At 39.0% G+C, this 19,863-nt stretch overlaps 1 protein-coding gene across 1 annotated transcript in view; it reads left to right on the top strand.

Annotated features, from left to right (window-relative positions):
* The first annotated feature begins 340 nt into the window (after positions 1 to 340).
* The window catches only part of LOC142179832 (uncharacterized), a 75,795-nt gene continuing 56,272 nt past the window's right edge, over positions 341 to 19,863 (top strand). Inside the window, exon 1 of the mRNA XM_075250716.1 lies at positions 341 to 510. Coding sequence (XP_075106817.1) covers positions 341 to 510 — 170 coding nt within the window. The remainder of the gene's footprint in view (positions 511 to 19,863) is intronic.

The raw sequence follows: 19,863 nt of genomic DNA, 5'->3' as shown, positions 1-19,863 counted from the left end.
TAGTCGGTTTTTTCGCAACTTTAATCCGATTTTTTCCAAACTTCATATTTTCTATCCTAACATCATATATAGCCATATTATGACTTTAAAATCATTTAAATAATGATTAAAAATTCTCATATTCATTACGTCACCTTGGGACACACAAGTTCGTATAATATTTTAGGACTTGTTGGTGTATTTGGTTGAGGTCCCGGGGGCCTCGGGTGATTTTCAGATGCTTAACGGGTGAAAATGGCTGAAGTGCACCAGCTCTGGTGTAATCGCACATGCGCAAGATTGACCGCATGTGCGAGCCAGCAGAAGAGAGCAATTAGGCGCAGAAGCGGGGCTGGGGGAAATGGCTAGTGGTCGTAGATGCGACGTGAAAACCGCAAAAGTGGAGCCGCTTCTGCGGAAGGGTGATCGCAAAAGCGGAGTGAGTGAGGGAGATGGGGTGTCCAAGGCCTCCACAGAAGCTGACAAGGAACCTATAAAAGTGCTTCCAAATATGCAAATGTTTGCGCGCAGGTGCGGAAGCTGGGAGTTTTAGTGAGCTCCGCAGATACAGAGACTTCACCGCAAAAGCGAAAAGCCTGGGCAGATTTTATTAATTTCAGGGTTCGAGATTTTTATCATTTTTGGGCGTTTTGAGCTCGGGTCTTGGCAATTTTTGAGAGCATTTTCAAGGGATTTCTTGAGGTAAGTCTCTTGTACTAAATTTTGATCAATAATCTTGTTTCCCTATTGATTTTTCCACCTAGTTTGTGTGTATTTAAGGTAGAATTTAGGAGTTTAAGGCTAGGGATTTAGAGAGTTTAAGTTGGAGATTTGTGTGGCGACTTGGTGTCGGATTTTGATAAAATTGGTATGGTTGGACTTGTGGTCGAATGGATATTCGTATTTTGTGACTTTTACCCGATTCCGAAATGTGGGCCCTGGTTGACGTTTTGGGGCAATTTTTCGATTTTTTGCTAAAGTCATAGGTTTATTATTTAAATTAGTTTCTTGTAGTTGTATTAATGGTATGTAATTGCTTTTGGCTAGATTTGGGCCGTTCAGAGTCGGAAAATCAAGGGAAAGGCATCCTTATCAATTGATTGAGCGAAATTTAAAGTAAGTGACTTGTCTAACCTTATGTGAGGGAAAGTCCCTTAGGATTTGGTACTGTTGTAAAAATTTGTGATATTTGAGCACTGTGTACGCGAGGTGACGAGTGTGTACACGGGCTAATTGTGGAAATTTCTGTTTTGCTGAGTAGATTTCCTTTAAATTCCTTAACTAAGTTGCCTTAGCATGTGTAGCTATCATGTTAGCCTAGTATAGCATGTCTACGTGTCTTAACCTGTACTTAAAATTCGTGCAACATTCTTAGTTGAATTTCCTGTTTCCTTGATTATTGTATTCGGTCTTTAACTGTAGGATTCCTTGTCGTAAATTCATTGTTCCATAATTTATGAGTTACATATTTACTTTTGGGACTATGAGGTGGTACCTCGGGAGATCCCCTTTTTGTGCATATTTACTTTTGGGACTACGGGGCGGTACCTCATGAGATCCCCCTGTTGTACATATTTACTTTTGGGACTACGAAGCGGTACCTCGGGAGATCCCCCTATTGTGCGTATTTACTTTTGGGACTATGAGGCGGTACCTCGGGAGATTTCCATGTTACATATTTACTTTTGGAACTACGAGGTGGTACTTCGGGAGATCCCCCTGTTGCGTATTTACATTTGGGGTTACGAGGCGATACCTCTATAGCACCCCTGTTGTTTACCTCTATTTGTTGTGCCGTTACCTTTCTGTAATTTCTCGTTGTTCATTTCTCAGTTATTTCATTATATTATTATATTTTCTGCCTCATTTCTTTTTATTCCAGTAGGGCCCTGACCTGACCTCGTCACTACTCTACCAAGGTTAGGCTTGACACTTACTGGGTACTGGTTGTTACACCCTATATTTTCGTACGTAAAAATGCGTCGTAAGCAAACTAATGTAGGACCAAAAATGAGATAATATTTAAAAGTATATAAAGTAAGTTAATCATGTTACCTCTGAGGTTACAAATATTGAAGATCATGAACAACAAGTACAAAGAGGGTTGGACAGTTCAGAAGCTAAAGCAATTGAAGAAAATAATGTTTCGTCGAAAGTCGACAAGTTGGGAATGTTATAACATGTACCTTTGGGGTGAGACTAGGGTGATTAACATGATAAGGAGATTATGTTATGATTTATATTAGTCGTATGACATCCGTGTGTTATGTTTTGAAGTCAAGCGAGTTGTGGAACAAAAGTCGATGAAAGTCATCACAAGTTACATTTATAAGTTTTACTGAAACTTTGGGTCAAATGTAACTGCAATTTTCTCCCAATATACTTAGAGTTATGGTGTGTTCCACCCATTAAATTAAAGATCTATGAGTCTATTTTCCAACGCATTAAACCGTTTGTCAATACAACATCGGAGTAGAGAGATATGGGCATTTTTGCGATACTGCACAAGCTGCTAGGTGACAAGTAGGCGTGTCACCTACTTGCTTAAATGAAAGCCCAAAAATGGGCCATTTCGGGTCGTCCAAAGAGGCCTTTTAAAGGCCTATTTTCTTCATATATTAGACTTAAAATAGAGCATAATAACCAGACATAAGCTCTGCAAAGAATCCTCCCAAATATTTCCCACAAACCCTAATTGATTTTCTCTCCCTTTCAAGTTCTAATTGGAGGTAAAACCTAGAGTTTGAAGAACCAAGATAGGAGCTGAGTTATCCAACAAATAAGGTGAGTTTACTGATCTCTTTCATCCATTTTTGCTGCTGTAAATTCATGGTAAGTCATTCTATACTTGTAAGAACTCACGGGACGGTGATCGGAAGCCGTGAGTTCGAGTTATTCACTTGTAGCAGACTGTTTTGTGTTGCTGTTGGGCTGCGTGTTTTACTACTATTTTGTGGAGTTTTGGAGGAGGAAGCGGGTGTAGAAACACCATATAAATGTAGGGTGGTTGGCTGGTCGTTCGTCATAACATTTCTGGGTCGTTTGACACTACTACGGTGGTCGTTTTGTGTATGAAGAGATTGGGGTATGTTGGGCTGTTTTGTAGTATTTGATGGCGTATATAGGGCTGAAAAATGGTGTATATATGTTGTTATTGTTCTGTTCTTGTATTGTTGGTGTTATCTTGAATTTGGAGGAAGTAAGGATTATAGGGGAGATGCTGCCCGTTTTAATACAAAATAAGTTTGTCGTTCGTTGTGCTATAGTTGTATCTTTCGTAACTTAACGATAGTATTATTATCATTCTTGTAGATTAAGGTGCAAAGAGGTGAGTTCAACTTGGTGATTGGAAAGATTGTGATAAGGTATGTTAAGGCTAAGCCTTCCTTCATTTTGGCATGATCTCGTAGCTACATGTGTTAGTAATGAGACAAAAAGAGAAGTTCATATTCATGAATTTATTCACACTATTCTAGTCTCATAAGTTACAATATTATTCCTTATCGAGACTCTATATTCAATTTAGTATTGTCTTCTTCCAGTCAAGAGAGCAGCAAGCCTATATATATAGTACAGTATTACAGTATTTTTATTACCATCGAGCTATAATCGATGGGCAGGCCCCTATTGGGCAACCTCTGATCAGATGGAAAGTTATATACCGAGCCTACTGTGGCCGAGCGCCTATGAGCGAGCCCAGCATGGTCGAGATACATAGCCTAGTATGGCCGAGCGCCTATGAGCAAGCCTACTACGGTCGAGCAGTTATATATACCGAGCCTTATAAGGCCGTACAATTATTTTACTTACTATATTGAAGGAGTTGAGTCAGTATCAACAGGCAAGTATATCTCCAGATCATCTTTGACTCCCAATTATTTTCAGTTATTATATTATCAGTTCAGTTTCAACTTTCAGTTATGTTATCGCCTTATATACTCGGTACATTATTTTGTACTGACGTCCCTTTTCCGGGGACGCTGCATTTCATGCATGCAGGTTCAGATAGACAGACGAGTACACCTCCTCGGTAGGTGTTTCCAGAGTTTAGCCTGATCGGTAAACTCCACATCCTTCGGAGTTATCGGGTCTAGGTTTTTGTGTGCATCTTATGTATGTATTTATATATATAATATGGGTAGGTCGGGGCCCTGTTCCGATCACAATATATCTATCAGTAGAGGCTTGTAGACATATCTTGTTGGTTAGTGCAGTATGTTGGGTTTGTAGGCCTGGTATGTATATTTGATGGTTTCTCAGCTGTAGTAGCTATGATGGCCTTGTCGGCCTAGCTTTATATTGATGTTTAGTTAGCGCTAGTTTCCATTCAGTTTTATATTTTGCTTCGCAAATTTGAAGGAATTTAATTATTTCTGTTGGTTAAAGAAAGTTATTATTAATTCTATAAATCATGTTGATTTAATATTTCTAATTTTAATATTATTGACCCTTAGTGAGTGTCAAAGTCGACCTCTCGTCACTACTTTTTCGAGATTAGGCTTGATACTTACTGGGTACATGTTGTTTACATACTCATGCTACACTTGCTGCACATTTTTGTACAGGTACGTATATGTCTAGCGGCCTTGTGGGCGCATAGGTGTGGTTAATGCGGAGAATTAGGTGAGCTACATTCTATATTACAATCTGCAGCCAGTAGAGTCTCCTTCAGAGTTATTTATATTTTTCCTATCTAATTTGTAATCCGGACAGTTGCTGTATTTTATTTTATATTCCTAGTAAATGCTCATGCACTTGTGACACTGGGTTTTGGAAAGATTATAGGTTGTTCTGTATTGAATTTGTTAAAAGTATTACTATTTACTCTGTAAATCCCCCTTCTTTACTATGTATATTAAAGGAAAATCTGATTTCAAAAGTAATAAAAATGAGAACTCAATTTAGTATTTATTGTTGGCTTGCCTGACAGTGGTGTCCGGTGCCATCACGACCTTAATGAATTTTGGATTGTGACATTTAATTTTCAAATCGACTATAAAGTCACTTGGACTTTAATCTCCGACAAATGAGTAAAGAGTCATGAAAACTTTAATCTCAAGGGACGAGTAAAAAATTACATAGATTTTAATTTTCAAGCTGGAGTAAAATATTACGAAGATCTTTAGTCTCCGTAATAAGCGTAGAAAATCACGAAGATTTTAATTTCATTTTCAAATGGCTTTCCAACTAAACCATTATAACACTTAAATAATTTGATCTCTTACTCTAATCAAATAAATACATATATATAATATATATATATATATATATATATATATATATATATATATATATATATATATATATATATATATATATATATATATATATATCACCTTATCAAAAATATTTTTAAGTATTTAGTCTACGCCTAATTCATATCTTACCACCTTAACAACTATCTTTTACAGAGTTTCATGTATGCTACCAAATTGTATACCAACAAATCGATTTCTGGCATGCAAATAGAATATACTTTGAGATCATCAAATAATAAGTATTTATCCTAATATTTATAGAAACTGAATTACATAATTCACACATGATAGAAAATCAATTAAAAATAAGTAGAGTAAGAAAAGCGTAACCCGATTTTGATAACTTATAATTCACCACGGATTGAAATCTTTAATTACCATGAACCAAGGAGTTCCTCCACTTTGCTTTCTCAATTCATCGCTTTGAGATTATGTCTTCCGTGTAAAATCATATGAGTCTTAGCAAGATTGTGAAAGATTGCATATAGATGTTCGTAACACGCATTGGAAGACAATAACAATCCTAGGAAGATTTTTTCGTGTTTAAAATTTATTTACATGTCAAAGATCGGATCTGAGACGTACTTGGTGAAGAGAGTTACGTTTCAAAATTTCTTCGAAAAGGCGAAGACTCTAGGCGTATCCACACCGAGACTAATCCTTGTTATCAACTCTTTGATCAATGAAACACGCGAACAAACTGAACGAAAAATTGTGTTGAAAGTTTTCTCAAAAATCTCAACCCAAAGGTAGAAGAACAAGAAATAATTTTTCTTGTAATTGTATTTTCTCTCTTGGCTTTATATTGCACTCCCACTTTCACAAAGTGATTTTTCTTCTCAAGAAATAATAATACTGCAAATTTTTCTCCATCACCCTTTATATAGTATTACCTATAAACCCTTTTTCTATTTGGTTGAGGTAATGATTTACTTAAAAGTCTATTTCCTAAAGAAAAATCAGTAACACATTCTTAATGGGTTTGAGTCTGCCGAATTCTACTTGGACTTTCCATGTAGTCCAACGTCAAAGTTGGTACCGTAATAATGCCAAATCCATTTCAATTTTGGATTTTCTTATAAGTCATTAATTAATATTATGCAAAGTTCAAATTCCATAACCAATGGAGTTGAAGTAACCAGCGATTTTCTCATCAATCCAATTCTTAACTGGATTGATCAACTTAATCTTCATTAATAATTATATACATATCTTATATGTAAATATTAATTATATATATCACATATATATTTCAACCAAGAGATAATTTAATTTTCTATTCCAAATAGAAAACTTCAATTTGTTCACAATATTAATTATAACCTCTGTGCTAGCAAAGAATATAATAATATTTCATTTGGACTAATAACTAAGTTTATTTGACTAATTAAATTCTTTAATTTAATTATCAAATAATAAAGTAATTAATCCTTTAGCAAAGATCAGAGCACTCGTTAGTGTGCGACCCCATAGGTTCAATACTAAGCCGGTAGTAAGTTGATCACATCAATATACTAATCAAGGATGGCGTCTAGCAACACTCCTTAACGACCGGATATAATGAAGTATACAATTTACTCTCAAGAACCCGTAGAAGAATAATATAGTAATTCCTTTTGTCCTTATAGCTCTGGGTCACCCTAGGATATGGTTCACTTGTCAAATCCTAATAGGCGACCAACTATGCGTTCATGTCAAATATAATCGACCATTGAATGATCTAAGAAACTCTTTTTTTCTTTCATTCAATTGCCCTGGCCAAGGTCTTAATTTGGTCGTTTATAATTCATGACAACATGGAGCTTAAACTCATTACCAAGAGTTGACAGATTCCATCTTGATCAATCACTAATTTTACAAGCATTTAATCGTACCCAATATCCTTTCAACTATCGCCCTAGGGCTATTGGTGTCTAGTATCAAAGCACAATAAATAACTTGTCAACTACTATGATGATCTCAGGTCATAGGAAATTCTTACATCACGTTCTTCAAGAGAATATCCTATTGACAGTTTATGGTAATTCTAACCATTAGGAATTATCCAATGAGTCAGTTCAATAATCATATCTCTATATGCATCAACTATTTATGTGATTTAGTTAATGAGATCAACTAATCTTCATCCCATAAAGACGATCACATAAATATTGATCTAGCCGGATTACTAATGTCCAAATTAATAATCCTACGATCAAGAACAAATTTAGATTAAGTTGTAAGAGACTATACTCTCATTATCAAGATCTCCATTACGATGACAAGTCTCAACATTTAATCAAGGACCTTATTAAATTAATAAAGCTATTAATAATAACTATGATAAAAGAATATCAAATGCCATATATTTTTGTCACGACCCGAAATTCCCACCTTCAGATCGTGATGGCGCCTAACATTTTACTTGCTAGGCAAGCCAACGTTAGAATAATATTATCTATTTTTTAAAATAATTTTTAAAATTATTAATAACAAAGAACAATTACGGAAGTAAAGTCTAAAATGTAGTGAATAATCCATAAAAACAACGGTGTCTAAATACCGTCCCAGAATTGGTGTCACAAGTGCACGAGCTTTTAGAATAAATACAATTAAAGGTCTGAATAAAATAAAGTTGTCTGAAAATAAACACGCAGCTAAATAAAAATAGACGGGGACTTCAGAACTACGGACGCCATACAGTTAAACCTCAAGTCTCATTCGAGTAGCTGAAATTAGAGCAAGTCTATGGCAAACCGCTGGGACCAACTCCGAAATCTGCACAAGAAGTGCAGAGTGTAGTATCAGTACAACCGACCCCATGTACTGGTAAGTGCTGAGCCTAACCTCGACGAAGTAGTGATGAGGCTAAGGCGGTTCACTTACATTAACCTGTACGCAATATTAATAACAACAACAAATAATAGAAATAAATCAGGTAACTCATTTATAATAATTGAAGCCAACTCAGCAGTCATAATCCATTATTATTTCAACCAATTCTGTTGCAGCGTGCAACTCGATCTCACAATATATTCACATTCAATTCTGTTGCAGCGTGCAACCCGCTCTCCCAATATATTCCTTTTAATCAAGTCTGTCATATATTTATTTCAATCAAGTATATATATAGACTTTTAAATAAGTCTGTTGCGGCGTGCAATCCGATCCCCCAATATTGACTTTTAAATAAGTCTATTGCGGCGTGCAATCCGATCCCCCAATATTGACTTTTAAATAAGTCTATTGCGGCGTGCAATCCGATTCCCCCAATATTAACTTTTAAATAAGTCTATTGCGGCGTGTAATCCAATCCCCCAACATTGACTTTTAAATAAGTCTATTGCGGCGTGCAATACGATCCCCCAATATAGATATATTTACTTTCATTTTCGTTGCGGCGTGCAACCCGTTCCCCCAATATATATAACTTTAAAAAGCTCATAATGTAAATAAAAATTACTTCAATAAATACCACGTCCAATGAGAAACTATTAAGCATCAAGGCACAAAATAATTATAATTTATTTATGAACAAACAATGTCAATAACAATTTATTTTGGAAATTGGGGAGGAAATAGACAGTTTAATATTTAATATGTTAAATGTCAAGTAGCAATTAGTGCACATAATTCAAATAAGCATGTAGGAATTATTACAAGAATTTAAGAATTAGTATTTGGCAAAGAATAGGAGAGAAATAATTATTATAACAATTAATTCATGTATTAAAATAAATTTAGGATTTTTAAATAATTAAGCAAACAATTAATTTGACGACGTATAGGCACTCGTTGTCACGACCCAATTTTACCTGTAGGTCGTGATGGTTCCCAACACTACAGCTAGGCAAGCCAACTAATAAATTTAGCATACTTTGACAAAGTTTAAAACCAAGAAAAAAATATATAAATCCAAACTCTACCAATGTGTGTGCCAAGACCTGGTGTCACAAGTGAATGAGCATCTAGTAGATTATACAAAACTCCAAATACTGTCTGAAATAAAATAGACAGAATGTAAATATAAGAAGAGACACTGGTAGCTGCAGAACGGCTCAGAAAGACAGCTCACCACTATGCCTCTGGATGACATGGGTATGTGATGATAGGTCCTCCACTAGTACCTGTCTCAGGTCCTGCACAAAAAGTACAGCAAGTATAGTATGAGTACGTAAACAACGTGTACCCAGTAAGTATCAAGCCTAATCTTGAAGTGGTAGAGACGAGATGGCCGACTTTGACACTCACTATGGGTCAATAATAACTGAAATAAAACTAGGATATTTAAATCAGCATGATTTATAGAATTTATAATAATTTATTTAATCAGCGAAAATAATCAAATTCCTTCGAATGTAAAAATTCTCAATATATTAATTAAATTTCTTCAATTCAAATAATTTCCAATTTATCAATTAAATCTCATTTACAGGAGTAAAAATTAATTCCTTAACAAGCAAGAATAATAATTCATTAAATTCCAAAAAATTTTCAATTTATTAATTAGCTTCACAAGCTGAAATAAATTATTAAAGCATCATGTAATTATTATTATTATTATTAAGCATGATTTCTGCCGAGGACGTACGGCCCGATCCAGAGTGTCGTGTACACTGCCGAGGGATGTGCGGCCGCGATCCATAGATGCATCTATCCTGCCGAGGCATTTGGCCCGATCCACAAGAAAGGAGGACATTTTCTTATATGCCTCCGGAAGGAGAGTATGTTTATTATAAGATAAATTTGGGAGGAGAACAATTTCTTTTAACAATTAATTGATTTAAACAAAAATTAAGCATATGAGATTTCAATCCTTTAATATCTTTATCTAACAATTCACAATATATTCATATATATCAATTAATATTAATTAATCAAAGAATACAATTTACACAAGTAAGGCATGCTTTGAGTCCTAAACTACCCGGACTTTAGCATTAATAGTAGCTACGCACGGACTCTCGTCACCTCGTGTGTACGTAGCCCCCACAATTTAGCAACAATTGTTTAATCTTAATCATCTATGAGGTAATTTCCCCCTCACAAGATTAGACAAGAGACTTACCTCGTCTTGCTCCAATTTAAACCACTATAAGGCCCTTTCCACGATTATCCAACTTCGTCTGGCTCGAATCTAGCCAAAATAATTTGATACAATCACTAATTATTATATGAATCAATTCTATAAGAAAATACTACATTTTAAAGAAAAGATCCCGAAATTAATTAAAAATTTGCCTGTGGGACCCACATCTCGGAATCTGGCGAAAGTTATAAAATCCGACAACCCATTCAATTATGATTCCAATGATACCAGTTTCACTTAAATCCGACTCCGAATCGATACCGAAATCTCAAAAATTCGTTTCTATGAGATTTCTAAAACTTTCCCAAATTTAAATCTCAAAACACTAATTTATGGTGAAAACAATGATATACTTGTATATGTAGACCAAATCCGAGTTAAAATCACTTACCCCAATATTTTTCCCTTGAAAATCTGCCAAAAGTCGTCTCTGCTCAAGCTCAAGTTCGTCAAAAATGGCAAATGGGACGAATGCCCTCTTTTTATAAAACTGCCCAGCAGCCTTCGGAACTGGTCCTCAAACTGGGCCTCGATCGCGGCTTCGATCACAGGCTTGAGCCTGGACCTCGGTCATGGCCTACCTTAGATCAGGACATCGAGGCTGGGCCTTCGATCAGGGCATCGAGCATGTGCCTTCGATTAGAGAATCGAGCATGTGCCCTCGAACGAGTTTAGAATTATACCTGAAGTGTTGAATAAATCTGGATATCTGCTCCGCATGTTTTCCTCGGCCTCCTAAGTCGCTACCTCGACTGGTTGGCCCCTCCACTGAACTTTTACTGCAGAAATCCTCTTGGACCTCAACTGGCGAACCTGTTTATCAACAATGGCAATTGGCTCCTCTTCATAACCCAAGCTATTATCTAGCTGAACTGTGCTGAAGTCTAACACATATGATAGGTCGGCATGATACTTCCGGAGCATAGATACGTAAAAAACCGGATGAATTCCCGATAGGCTGGGAGGCAATGCAAGCTCATAAGCAGCCTCCCCAACTCGTTTCAACACCTCAAATGGGCCTATAAACCTTGGGCTCAACTTGCCCTTCTTCCCGAATCTCATAATTCCTTTCATCGGCAAAACCTTCAAGAGAACTTTTTCATCTACCATAAATGATATATCACGTGCTTTCTGATCTGCGTAACTCTTTTGTTTGGACTGTGCTGTACGAAGTCGCTCCTGAATCAACTTTACCTTTTCCAAGGCATCACTTACCAAATTAGTACCATATAACTTAGCCTCACCTGGCTCAAACCATCCGATAGGTGAACGACATCGCCGACCATATAAAGCCTGAAATGGAGCTATCTCGATGCTGGATTGGTAACTGTTATTATAAGCAAACTCGGCAAAAGGCAGGAAACGATCCCACTGACCTCCAAAGTCGATCACACATGCCCTGAGCATATCCTCCAAAATCTGAATTATCCTCTCTGACTGTCCATCGGTCTGCGGATGAAAGGCTGTGTTGAGCTCTACACGGGTCCCCAACTCACTCTGTACTGCTCTCCAGAAATGTGAAGTAAACTGAGGGCCTCTATCTGATATGATGGAAATTGGCACACCGTGCAACCGAACTATCTCCTGAATATAAATCTGGGCCAACCTCTTTGAAGTATACGTAGTCACAACAGGAACAAAATGTGCCGACTTAGTCAACCTGTCAACAATGACCCAAACTGCATCAAACTTTCTCAAGGTCTGCGGCAACCCAACTACAAAATCCATAGTAATTCGTTCCCATTTCCACTCTGGTATGGTCATCTGCTGAAGTAGGCCACCTGGCCTCTGGTGCTCATATTTAACTTGCTGGCAATTTAGACACCGAGCTACATACTCAACTATGTCCTTTTTCATTTGTCGCCACCAATAATGCTGCCTCAAGTCATGATACATCTTCGTAGCACCTAGATGAATAGAATATCTAGAACTGTGTGCCTCTTCCAAGATCTTTTTCCTCAGTTCATCCACATTAGGAACACACACGGACGATCCTGGAGTCATAGAACACCATCTGCACCAATAGTAACTTCCTTGGCACCACCTCGTAGTACCGTTTCACGAAGAACCACCAGGTGTGGGTCATCATACTGGCGAGCCTTGATCTATTCAAATAGTGAAGATTGGGCCACAACACATGCAAGAACTCGGCTGGGCTCTGAAATATCCAGCCTCAAAAGTCTGTTAGCCAAGGACTGAATATCTGAGGCTAATGGCCTTTCCTCTGCTGAAATGAAAGCCAAACTACCCATACTCTCCGCCTTTCTGCTCAAGGCATCTGCAACCACATTTTCTTTGCCTGGATGATACAGGATAGTAAAATCATAATCTTTTAGTAACTCCAACCATCTGCGCTGTCTCAAATTTAGGTCCCTCTGCTTGAACAAATGCTGAAAACAGCGATGATCAGTGTAAACTTCACAAGACACCCCATAAAGATAATGCCTCCAAATCTTAAGAGCGTGAACAATCGCAGCTAACTCCAAATCATGTACCAGATAATTCTTTTCGTGGGGCTTCAGCTGACGTGAAGCATATGCAATAACTTGCCCTTCCTGCATCAATACACAACCCAAGCCAATGCGCGAAGCGTCGCAATACACTGTATACATCCCCGAACCAGAAGGCAACACTAACACTGGTGCTGTAGTCAATGATGTCTTGAGCTTCTGAAAGCTCACCTCACAATCATCGGACCATCGGAATAGAGCACCCTTCTGGGTTAATTTGGTCAAAGGTGCTGCAATAGATGAAAAAACTTCCACGAACCAACGATAATAACCTGCCAAACCCAGAAAACTCCTGATCTCCGTCGTCGAAGTGGGACGATGCCAATTCTGAATTGCCTCAATCTTTTTGGGATCAACTTTAATACCTTCGCCCGATACGATATGTCCCAAAAATGTTACAGACTCTAGCCAAAACTCACATTTAGAGAACTTAGCATATAGCTTTTGTTCCCGCAATGTCTGACGCACTACTCTCATATGCTGCTCATGCTACTCCTCACTACGTGAGTAGATCAAAATGTCATCAATGAAGACAATGACAAATGAGTCAATATATGGCCTGAATACCCTATTCATCAGATCCATAAACGCTGCCGGGGCATTAGTTAAACCAAAAGACATTACCAGAAACTCATAATGACTATATCTAGTATGGAAAGCAGTCTTCGGAACATCCGAATACCGAATCTTCAACTGATGGTACCCCGACCTCAAGTCGATCTTAGAGAATACCCTAGCACCCTGCAACTGGTCAAATAGATCATCAATACGCGGCAATGAGTACTTGTTCTTAATAGTGACTTTGTTCAATTGGCAATAATTAATACACATCCACATTGTTCCATCCTTCTTTTTCACAAATAATACTAGTGCACCCCAAGGCGATACACTCGGTCTGACAAACCCTTTGGCTAGTAACTCTTCAAGCTGTTCTTTCAATTCTTTCAATTCTTTCGGAGCCCTGGGATACGGTGGGATAGATATAGGCTGGGTATCTGAAGCCAAGTCAATACAGAAATCAATATCATGATCATGTGGCATACCTGGAAGATCTGAAGGAAATACATCGGGGAACTCCCGAACTACAGGTACTGAATCAATAGCCGGAGTCTCTACAGTAGTATCCCGAACATAGGCTAGATAAGCCAAACAACCCTTCTCAGCTATGTGTTGAGCCTTTATAAAAGAAATAACTCGATTAAATGAACTAACAGGCGAACCCTTCCACTCCAGCTTAGGCAATGCTGGAATAGCCAAGGTAACAGTCTTGGCATAACAATCTAGAATAGCATGATATGGAGATAACCAGTCCATGCCCAGAATAATTTCAAAATCGGTCATCTCAAGCAATAGGAGATCTGCTCTAGTTTCGTAACTGCAGAATGTAATAATACAGAACTGGTAGATCCGGTTCACAACAACAAAATCGCCCATAGGAGTGGACACATAAACAGGAGTACTCAAGGACTCACGAGAAACACCCAGGAATAGAGCAAATAGAGATGACACATATGAATACGTAGATCCTGGATCAAATAATACTGAGGCATCTTTGCCACAAATAGAAATAATACCTGTAATCACGGCATCTGAGGCCTCTGCATCTGGTCTAGCTGGAAAAGCATAGAACCGAGCTGGAGCGCCAACTCGCTAGCCTCCGCCTGGCTGACCTCCACCCCTAGGACGGCCCCTACCCACCTGTGCTCCGCCTCTCGGTGGTCGGACTACTGGTGGAGCAACTGGTCCGGTAAGCATAGGCTGCTGACCCTGCTGTACTGGTCTACCTCGAAGCCTGGGGCAAAACCTCCGCATGTGACTGGGATCCCCGCACTCATAACAACTCTTCGGTGCGATGGGCTACTGACTAAGTGTCTGGCCCTGGGGATGTGAATACCCACTGGGAGGACCCTGAATAGCTGGTGGGCGATAAGAACTCTCTAGGATAGCACTGAAATAAGGTCGTACTGGAGCACCTCGAGGAGGTGGTGGTGCTGGATATGGGGGTCTGCTGGACTGTCCCCTCACGAACTGACCTCTGCCCCCGGACGGAGCACCTCTGAACTCTCCAGAGTACCTGAAACGTTTATCTCTCATAATCTGCTCTCGGCTCCACTGACGTACACCCTCAATCATCCGGGCTATCTCCATAACTCGCTCATTAGAAGTACCTATCTCAACCTCTCAAGCCATAGTGGCCTGACTACCAGTATGTAAACCGGTTACAAACCTTCGCACTGTCTCCGCCTCAGTTGGGAGTATCATTAGTGCATGGCGAGATAATTCAGAAAACCTCGCCTCATAATCGGTCACTGACATCTGACCCTGCTGGAGCTGCTCAAACTGAAACCGCAACTCTTCCCTCTGGGAGGGTGGAATATACATGTCCAAGAAGATACGGGTGAACCTGTCCCAAGTCATGGGAGGAGAATCTGCTGGTCTGCCAAGAGCATAAGACTGCCACCATCTACGGGCTCTACCCTCTAGCTGAAAAGTAGCGAAATCAACCCCATGGGATTCCAATATACTCATGTTGTACAGTCTATCCTTGCAACGATCAATGAAATCCAGTGGATCCTCATGTCTCTCACCCCCGAAGACATGAGGATGTAGTCTAGTCCATCTTTCCAATAGTTTCTGAGGATCGGCGGCTACAGCTGGCCTGGGCTCAGGTGTAGCAGCTGCCACTGGCTGGACTCCACCCACGGGTAGTGCACCCTGGGTCTGATATACAGCAGCTGCCTGTCCATGAGCCTGCGCGGTAGGGGTCTGTGCTCCCCCGCCTGCCTGAGATGTGGCTAGGTCTGCCGAAAATAAAATGGCCTGAGTCATATTGTCCATGAATCGCAGCATACGACCCATGACATCCTGAAATCCCGGTGCAGATGTGAAGTCCACCAGAGCTGGCTCTGCCACAGGTACCTCACCCTGCTCCTCAATAGTGGGATTCTCTGCTGGATCCACTGGCGGCATACCCGGAATAGTCCTGGGACGTCCTCGCCCTCTACCACGGGCTGGAGCCCTCCCTCGGCCTCTGCCTCTGCCTCGGCGTCTAGCAATTGGGGGAGTAGCTCTTCTTTGGTCTGGAATCTCATTAGAGCGTGTTCTCACCATCTGTGAGAGAATAAGAGAAGGATATTTAGTACTACATCAATTGCACGATGGAATATGAAGAAAGGTAGTTTCCTAACACTATATATCCTCTCGAAGATAAGTACAGACGTCTCTGTATCGATCCGCAGGACTCTATTAGGTCTGCTCATAACTTGTGAGACCTACGTGAACCTAGTGCTCTGATACCATGTTGTCACGACCCAATTTCACCTGTAGGTCGTGATGGCGCCCAATACTACAGCTAGGTAAGCCAACTAATAAATTTAGCATACTTTGATAAAGTTTAAAACCAAGAAAAAAAAATATAAACCCAAACTCTACCAATGTGTGTGCCAAGACCTGGTGTCACAAGTGAATGAGCATCTACTAGATTATACAAAACTCCAAATACTGTCTGAAATGAAATAGACAGAATGTAAATATAAGAAGAGACACTGGTAGCTGCAGAACGGCTCAGAAAGACAGCTCACCACTATGCCTCGGGATGACATGGTTATGTGATGATAGGTCCTCCACTAGTACCTGTCTCAGGTCCTGCACAAAAAGTGCAGCAAGTGTAGTATGAGTACGTAAACAACGTATACCCAGTAAGTATCAAGACTAATCTCGAAGTGGTAGAGACGAGATGGCCGACTTTGACATTCACTATGGGTCAATAATAACTAAAATAAAACTAGGATATTTAAATCAGCATGATTTATAGATATTATAATAATTTATTTAATCAGCGAAAATAATCAAATTCCTTCGAATGTAAAAATTCTCAATACACTAATTAAATTCCTTCAATTCAAATAATTTCTAATTTATCAATTAAATCTCATTTACAGGAGTAACAATTAATTCCTTAACAAGAAAGAATAATAATTCATTAAATTTTAAAGATTTTCCAATTTATTAATTAGCTTCACAAGCTGAAATAAATTATTAAAGCATCGTGTAATTATTATTATTATTAAGCACGATTTCTGCCGAGGACGTACGGCCCGATCCAGAGTGTTGTGTACACTGCCGAGGGACGTCCGGCGCAATCCATAGATGCATCTATCCCGCCGAAATGTTTGGCCCGCTCCACAAGAAAGGAGGACATTTTCTTATGTGCCTCCAGAAGGAGAGTATGTTTATTATAAGATAAATTTGGGAGGAGAACAATTTCTTTTAACAATTAATTGATTTAAACAAAAATTAAGCATATGAGATTTCAATCCTTTAATATCTTTATCTAACAATTCACAATATATTCATATATATCAATTAATATTAATTAATCAAAGAATATAATTTACACAAGTAAGGCATGCTTTGAGTCCTAAACTACCCGGACTTTAGCATTAATAGTAGCTACGCATGGACTCTCGTCACCTCGTGCGTATGTAACCCCCACAATTTAGCAACAATTGTTTAATCTTAATCACCTATGAGGTAATTTTTCTCTCACAAGATTAGACAAGAGACTTACCTCGTCTTGCTCCAATTTAATCTACTATAAGGCCTTTTCCACGATTATCCAACTCCGTATAGCTCGAATCTAGCCAAAATAATTCGATACAATCACTAAATATTAAAGAAATTAATTCTATAAGAAAATACTACATTTTAAAGAAACGATCCCGAAATTAATTAAAACTTCGCCCGCGGGGCCCACATCTCGGAATCCGGCGAAAGTTATGAAATCCGATAACCCATTCAATTACGATTCCAATGATACCAGTTTCACTCAAATCCGACTCCGAATCGATACTGAAATCTCAAAAATTCGTTTCTATGAGATTTCTAAAACTTTCCCAAATTTAAATCTCAAAACCCTAATTTATGGTGAAAACAATGATATACTTGTATATGTAGACTAAATCCGAGTTAGAATCACTTACCCCAATATTTTTTCCCTTGAAAATCTGCCAAAAGTCGTCTCTGCTCAAGCTCAAGTTCGTCAAAAATGGCAAATGGGACGAATGCCCTCTTTTAATAAAACTGCCCAGCAGCCTTCGGAACTGGTCCTCGAACTGGGCCTCGATCGCGGCTTCGATCACAGGCTCGAGCCTGGACCTCGGTCATGGCCTGCCTTCGATCAGGACATCGAGGCTGGGCCTTCGATCAGGGCATCGAGCATGTGCCTTCGATCAGGGAATCGAGCATGTGCCTTCGATCAGGGCATCGAGCATGGGTCTCGATCCTAGCCCTCGAGCCTTACCTTCGATCATGTCGTCGAGCTGGACCTTCGATCCTGGCTTCCATCTCAAGCTCGAGCCTGAGCCTCGTCAACCCTGGGCTCGATACCTGGGCTCGATATCAACTCAGAATATCCAACAGAAGAGGAAACACTGCAGCAGTTTTTAAGTCCAATTTTTGATCCGTTAACCATCCGAAACTCACCGAGGCCCTCGGGACCTCAACCAAATATACCAACAAGTCCTAAAATATCATACGAACTAAGTCAAACCTCTAAATCACATCAAACAACGCTAAAATCATGAATCATACCCCAATTCAAGCTTAATGAAACTAAGAGTTTTCAACTTCTACATTCGATGTCGGAACCTATCAAATCAACTCCGATTGACCTCAAAGTTTACACACAAGTCATAAATGACATAACAGACTATGAAAATTTCCGGAACTGGATTCCAACTCCGGTATCAAAAGGTCAACTCATCGGTCAAACTTCCAAACTTCAATTTTTGTTTTTAGCCATTTCAAGCCTAATTTAACTACGGACTTCCAAATAAAATTCCGAACACGCTCCTAAGTCTAAAATCACCATACGGAGCTGTTGGAATCATCAAAATTCTATTCCGGGGTCGTTTTCACATAATTAGACATCCAGTCACTATTTGAACTTAAACATTTTAATCCATTTTTCACATAAAAACTTTCCATAAAATTTTACGGATTGCGCACGTAAGTCGAGAAATGATAAATAGTACTTTTCGAGGTCTTAGAATACATAATTAATTATTAAATTTAAATATGACATTTTGGGTCATCACACTCGTCACCTCGCCTATACGTCTTTCACATACAATTCACATAACAATTAATTTAAGGGTTCTATTCCCTCAAGTCAAAGTTAACCACGACACTTACCTCGCTTTGCAAATTCCAATGAATTATTCAACCACAACTTTTCCTTTTAAATTTGTCTCCGAAAACTTCAAATCTATTCACAAACAATTCGATATATTCAATACTAATCATAGGAATTAATTCCATTTGGATTTACTAATTTTCCGGATAAAAACCCGAAATTCATTAAAATATTTGACAGTGGGACCCACGTCTCAAATTCCAGAAAAACTCACGAAATCCGAACACCCGTTTCAATACGAGTTCAACCATACAAAAATTATCCAATTCCGATATCAAATGGACCTTCAAATCCTAACTTTTCGATTTTGAAAGATTTTATAAAAATTCCAATTTCTTCCATCTAAATCCGAAATAAAGGATGAATATAGACATGAATTTGTGAAATATAATCACTTTTGGTTAAAGAACACTTACCCAATTCAAAGTCGTGAAAATTCCTCGTGAAATCGCCAAAATCCGAGACTTGAAACTCAAAAATGAGTAAAAATGGCGACTTCCGAATTTATGGGCTCTGCCCAGTCATTTTCGCATCTGCGGATAAAAGTTCCGCATTTGTGGGCTCGCATTTGCGAGACAAAGCTCGCATTTGCGATGCCAGGCTGCCAGGTGAAGTTCCGCATCTGCGGACACTCCTGTCGCACCTGCGACATCCGCTTCTCCGCAAAATGGCCGCACCTGCGAAGACCTCAGGCCAGCCCAGTCCCGCATTTGCGTGATTTGGTGTGCATCTGCGGACACGCTTCTGCGATCGAAGCCTGGACACGCCTGGGCACATCTGCAATGGAAGGCTCGCTTCTGCGAGCTTGCACATGCGGGAAAAAATCCGCAGGTGCGATTACAACAGAAGGAA

This window comes from Nicotiana tabacum, chromosome 4, assembly GCF_000715075.1.
Source record: "Nicotiana tabacum cultivar K326 chromosome 4, ASM71507v2, whole genome shotgun sequence".
In the NCBI taxonomy this organism is placed as follows: Eukaryota; Viridiplantae; Streptophyta; class Magnoliopsida; order Solanales; family Solanaceae; genus Nicotiana; species Nicotiana tabacum.
Note: the sequence above shows the minus strand (reverse complement) of the source record. Positions and strands in the feature narration are given on the sequence as shown.